The 6455-nt window shown below is 45.4% G+C and overlaps 1 protein-coding gene across 1 annotated transcript in view; it reads left to right on the forward strand.

Annotated features, from left to right (window-relative positions):
* The window catches only part of LOC132980089 (prepronociceptin-like), a 17515-nt gene extending 11489 nt beyond the window's left edge, over positions 1-6026 (forward strand). The window contains exons 2-3 of the mRNA XM_061046011.1: positions 3323-3456; positions 5197-6026. Coding sequence (XP_060901994.1) covers positions 3337-3456; positions 5197-5796 — 720 coding nt within the window. The 5' untranslated portion in view covers positions 3323-3336 and the 3' untranslated portion in view covers positions 5797-6026. The remainder of the gene's footprint in view (positions 1-3322; positions 3457-5196) is intronic.
* The last annotated feature ends 429 nt before the right edge of the window (positions 6027-6455 follow it).

A 6455-nucleotide genomic window follows, 5' to 3' on the forward strand; every position in this document is an offset into this window, starting at 1 on the left:
TGATGGCAGAACATTTTCATTGAAGCCAAGTCACAGAGTCAACAACAAGAGGACGCAGAGATGAGATACGCCCAAGCTGTTTGTCTAAACACATAGCCAGCTGTTCCTCTGGCTCCGCCCCCCAGCTGTCCTACAGAACTCCTGTTTCATGTACCTTTGCTTCTTCATGGACTACACCAGAATTAAACACCTACAGACCCGTACATGAAGATCGTGTTGTCTGGGATGAACTGTAGAAATATTACACTTTAACAAGTTTTAATTAACGAGACATTACAAAGACTGAAGACTAATTAGTTTAAGAGATAATGACAAGTTACAGCAGAGAGATTGTGTCTATCGGTGTGTGTGTGTGTGTGTGTGTGTGTGTGTGTGTGTGTGTCAGCAGCAAACAATGACTCAGTGTGTTGCCAGAGGCATTAATTGAGGCATCAATTAAAGGAGTTAACGAGTTTGTTTAATGAGATGAAAACTGTGTGTTTCTGACGTCAGACTCACCAGTCTGCGCTGTTCCCACCACAAGAAGGTCAAAACATTCCTCTTTCTGTCTTTATTCTTCTAGTCTGTTTTTACCACTTCTTTAATCTGCTGCTAGTCTCACTTCCTGTCTGGACTCATTCCATTTATGTTTTACTTTATTGTGCTCCATGTCCATTTTTATTGTAAGACATGTCTCTCACTTGCATTTTTATAAATGACCTTTAACAAGAACACAACCTTTCTTGGGTCAGATTTCTTGTGTCATACACATCCATCCATCCATCTGTTATCTATACCGCTTTACCCGTTTGGGGTCACGGAGGGGCTGAAGCAGATACTACTTGTCATTGGGCGAGAGGCGGGGTTACACCTTGGACGTGTCGCCTGTCAATCACAGGACTGACATATAGAGAAAGACAACCAGCCACACTCACATTCACATAATCACCAATTAACATTAAGAGTCACCAGTTAACCTAACGAGCATGTCATGAAAACAAGAGGTGGACCCGCAGATACTAACCAAAAACATGTATTTAAACAACTGACACAGAAGGGAAGAAAGACACAGGTGAGACTAAAGACACAGGTGAGACTAAAGACACAAGACACAGGTGAGACTAATGACACAGGTGAGACTAAAGAGACACAGATGAGACTAAAGACACAGGTGAGACTAAAGACACAGGTGAGACTAAAGACACACAAGTGAGACTAAAGACACAGGTGACACTAATGACACAGGTGAGACTAAAGAGACACAGGTGAGACTAAAGACACAGGTGAGACTAATGACACAGGTGAGATTAAAGAGACACAGGTGAGACTAAAGACACAGGTGAGACTAAAGACACAGGTGAGACTAAAGACACACAAGTGAGACTAAAGACACAGGTGACACTAATGACACAGGTGAGACTAAAGAGACACAGGTGAGACTAAAGACACAGGTGAGACTAATGACACAGGTGAGATTAAAGAGACACAGGTGAGACTAAAGACACAGGTGAGACTAATGACACAGGTGAGACTAAAGAGACACAGGTGAGACTAAAGACACAGGTGAGACTAAAGACACATGTGAGACTAAAGAGACACAGGTGAGACTAAAGACACAGGTGAGACTAAAGAGACACAGGTGAGACTAAAGACACAGGTGAGATTAAAGACACATGTGAGACTAAAGACACAGGTGAGACTAAAGAGATACAGGTGAGACTAATGACACAGGTGAGACTAAAGAGACACAGGTGAGACTAAAGACACAGGTGACACTAATGACACAGGTGAGACTAAAGAGACACAGGTGAGACTAAAGACACAGGTGAGACTAATGACACAGGTGAGATTAAAGAGACACAGGTGAGACTAAAGACACAGGTGAGACTAATGACACAGGTGAGACTAAAGAGATACAGGTGAGACTAAAGACACAGGTGAGACTAATGACACAGGTGAGACTAAAGAGACACAGGTGAGACTAAAGACACATGTGAGACTAAAGACACAGGTGAGACTAAAGACACAGGTGAGTCTAATGACACAGGTGAGACTAAAGACACAGGTGAGACTAAAGACACATGTGAGACTAAAAACACAGGTGAGACTAATGACACAGGTGAGACTAAAGAGACACATGTGAGACTAAAGACACAGGTGAGACTAAAGACACAGGTGAGACTAATGACACATGTGACACTAAAGACACAGGTGAGACTAATGAGACACAGGTGAGACTAAAGACACATGTGAGACTAAAGACACATGTGAGACTAATGACACAGGTGAGACTAAAGACACATGGTAGACTAAAGACACAGGTGAGACTAAAGACACAGGTGAGACTAAAGACACATGGGAGACTAAAGACACAGGTGAGACTAAAGACACATGTGAGACTAATGACACATGTGAGACTAAAGACACATGTGAGACTAAAGACACAGATGAGACTAATGACACATGTGAGACTAAAGACACAGGTGAGACTAATGACACAGGTGAGACTAAAGACACATGTGAGACTAATGACACAGGTGAAGACAAAGACACATGTGAGACTAAAGACACAGGTGAGACTAAAGACACAGATGAGACTAATGACACATGTGAGACTAAAGACACATGTGAGACTAATGACACAGGTGAAGACAAAGAGGGCAATGACACTGGAGGGAAACACACAGAGGCAGGAAGAAACATTAAGATACACTGAGAACTCAAGAATGTATTGAAACCACTAGAACAAAGAAACACAAGGATGAGAAATTACAAAATAAAACAGGAAACACTGAAGACCCAAATAATAAACATTAACACTAGGAAAGAAAACTAACAAAACAAGAGTAAACCATGAACGCTACTTTCTGCTCGTACAAATCTTTGAACCGTAATGCAATGCAAAAGCTGAAAACTAAAAATCTCTTTTCACAATGCATTGTGGGATACAATGAGTTCACTCTATAAGGTATGATGATGTGCACTACAGAGTGGTGTGTTCACTCGGTATTGCTTAGTGTGTTATTTCAAACTGTGTTATTGGCTCTTCAGCTTCCTTTGTTTTCCTTTATTGATTATACAGCAGCTGAATGTTTGCAACACTCTGAGTCCGAGACAAACTTCACCAAGGGGACAACAACGTTATCGTAATGATCCTGACTCGTCGTTTTCTGTACCGCCTGAGCCTGACTGAACTTGAACATGCTCTCAGTGTTTGACCGCTCAGCCTCAGACAGTGGATCTATGTTCACATGATAACCTGCAGCAGTGCATCACAGAGAAGAGAGACGGTGATTTATACCTGTATGCTAACATGTTTGTTTTTCTGCTGGTTGGCGTGCAGCTGCCCGTGGGACCATGAAGACCGTGATGGCTCTGCTGCTGCTCTGTCTGTGTCATCCTGCACAGAGTGACTGCCAGGCAGACTGCCTGTCCTGCAGCAACATCCTGCCCAAACAGATCACTTTCAACACAGTGGTGAGCCCCTCCTTGCACACACATACTAGTCTTCAAATAATATGAGTTCTCACTTCAGGATGTGCTTTACATTCATCCCCAGCAGGTGTTGAGCTGCATGTTTGAAGTGAGTCCACAGTGGTCTCTTATTGTGCAGATGAGCTCGTAGTCCTCAGAACATTCCTCTGGTCGGGAGGAGGAAGAAGTGAAAGTCTGTAACTTGGAGGATGTGACATCAAATCCAATCAGTCCTGACTCTGAGTCCTGACTCTCAGTCCTGACTCTCAGTCCTGATTCTTAGTCCTGACTTTCTGCCATGACCTTCAGTCCTGACTCTCAGTCCTGACTCTTAGTCCTGACCTTCAGTCCTGACTCTCAGTCCTGATTCTTAGTCCTGACTTTCTGCCATGACCTTCAGTCCTGACTCTCAGTCCTGACTCTTAGTCCTGACTTTCTGCCATGACCTTCAGTCCTGACTCTGAGTCCTGACCTTCAGTCCTGACTCTGAGTCCTGACTCTCAGTCCTGACTTTCCGCCATGACTTTCAGTCCTGACTCTGAGTCCTGACTCTTAGTCCTGACTCTGAGTCCTGACCTTCAGTCCTGACATTCAGTCCTGACTCTCAGTCCTGACTCTTAGTCCTGACCTTCAGTCCTGACTCTCAGTCCTGATTCTTAGTCCTGACTTTCTGCCATGACCTTCAGTCCTGACTCTCAGTCCTGACTCTTAGTCCTGACTTTCTGCCATGACCTTCAGTCCTGACTCTGAGTCCTGACCTTCAGTCCTGACTCTGACTCCTGACCCTCAGTCCTGACTTTTAGTCCTGACTCTGAGTCCTGACCCTCAGTCCTGACTTTCCGCCATGACCTTCAGTCCTGACTCTCAGTCCTGACTCTTAGTCCTGACCTTCAGTCCTGACCTTCAGTCCTGACTCTCAGTCCTGACTCTTAGTCCTGACTTTCTGCCATGACCTTCAGTCCTGACTCTCAGTCCTGACCTTCAGTCCTGACTCTGAGTCCTGACTCTCAGTCCTGACTTTCCGCCATGACTTTCAGTCCTGACTCTGAGTCCTGACTCTGAGTCCTGACTGTGAGTCCTGACCCTCAGTCCTGACTCTGAGTCCTGACCGTCAGTCCTGACTTTCCCCCATGACTTTCAGTCCTGACTCTCAGTCCTGACTCTTAATCCTGACCTTCAGTCCTGACTCTCAGTCCTGACTCTTAGTCCTGACTTTCTGCCATGACCTTCAGTCCTGACTCTGAGTCCTGACCTTCAGTCCTGACCCTCAGTCCTGACCTTCAGTCCTGACTCTTAGTCCTGACCTTCAGTCCTGACTCTGAGTCCTGACTCTTAGTCCTGACCTTCAGTCCTGACTCTGAGTCCTGACTCTGAGTCCTGACCTTCAGTCCTGACTCTCACACAAATTGACACTAACAGACACCAGCAGCCAACATGTGATAATAAAGTAACAGGAGGCTCATCACAGTCCTTCCCGTCTGACTCAACACATGACCCTTTTGGCATTTGAGTTTTAATTTGATGTTGCTAATTGATTCCTGAGGACAGATGTGTGTTTCCTCCAGTGAATGACATGTCTGCATTTGGACAGGACGAGAGCAAATGATGTCTTCAAATATATACTGTCAGTGTCCCTTTGTCTCATCATAGCATGCTGATAAGACAAAGTTACTGATATCTTTCTCTGAAACATTTACGATGCAGAGATTTTAAAAAGCCATCTCTTGTCTTCCCCTCTGTCAGGTGTGTCTCTCTGAGTGTGAAGGCGACGTCTCCCCTGCTTTCTACCGAGACTTCTGTCGTAAAGTGATGTCCTCTCCGTTGTCCTCGCTCAGAGGTATGATGCCGAAAAGATCTCAGGAGGAGGCCGAGGCCCTGTTTCCTGAGGAGGAGGATCAGCAGGCGGAGGGAGGCCTGTTGCTTCCTGTTGCAATGCAACGCTTTGATCACATGACCCGGGCACTCGGGGTCAAAGGCAGCCAGATGAACTCAGCCTACAACTCCCAGAATGCCCTGTCCCTTGAGGATGAGTATGAGGAGGAGGCCGGGCAGGAAGAAGGGGCAGCTGACATGGCGGCGAGAGGACAAGGTGATTTAGGTCTGAGCGTCTCCAAGAGGTTTGGCGGCTTCGTGAAAGGGAGGCACGGCTACAGGAAGCTGGTCTCTCCAGGACGATCTTACCAGAAGAGGTACGGAGGATTCATCGGCATTCGGAAGTCGGCACGCAAGTGGAACAACCAGAAACGTTTCAGCGAGTTCCTGAAGCAGTACCTGGGGATGAGCACTCGGGCCACTGAGTTCAACAGCGTGTCAGAGGACCTCACCCAACAGAACCAGGTTTAGCACCTTGAAGCCACTGACGTGAATTCTTGATGTATTTTCAATGATCTTGTTTTGTATTTCAGTCACCGACATATCGAACTTTTTCTGATGTCACCACCGTTGACCATTTAAATCATTTAAACTTAAAACTGAGGCTGAAACCTGAAGCTGTGTTCAGACTGACAGTAAATCAATCTCATGAGTTAAAGCTCCCATGAGGAACTTTTGGGTTGTGTTAACTTTGGCGCCCCCTGTGGATAAATCGCTGCTTGTCCCATATGTGTGTACGAAAATCTTGTTCTGCTTTATTTAAAAGAGTCACAAACATGAGCTACGTAGATATTCTCTGTCAGCTGAAGGTCTGCGGGTGTTTCTGCCATAGTTTCATGACCGAGGGGAGAGACAGATTACGCTGTCCAGGTACGATCAGTTGTACAATCAAACGTGAGAAAAGCCTCTCGTGCCTCAGCGTACACTACACGACTAACAACACACGATCTGCATGAAACTTCAAATTCATCGGCTTTAGTCGTGTTCTAACTAGAGAAACTCTCCTTGGTTTTGTTCAGCCCAAAGACTGCCTGAACCCACACAGGTCTACAGACGGGGGAGGTAAACCGAACACATGATGCTCTGTTGATAATATTTATGGTTTATTTCTAACTAAAGCAGAAAAACAC

The sequence above is a fragment of the Labrus mixtus genome, chromosome 1 (assembly GCF_963584025.1).
Source record: "Labrus mixtus chromosome 1, fLabMix1.1, whole genome shotgun sequence".
Classification (NCBI taxonomy): domain Eukaryota; kingdom Metazoa; phylum Chordata; class Actinopteri; order Labriformes; family Labridae; genus Labrus; species Labrus mixtus.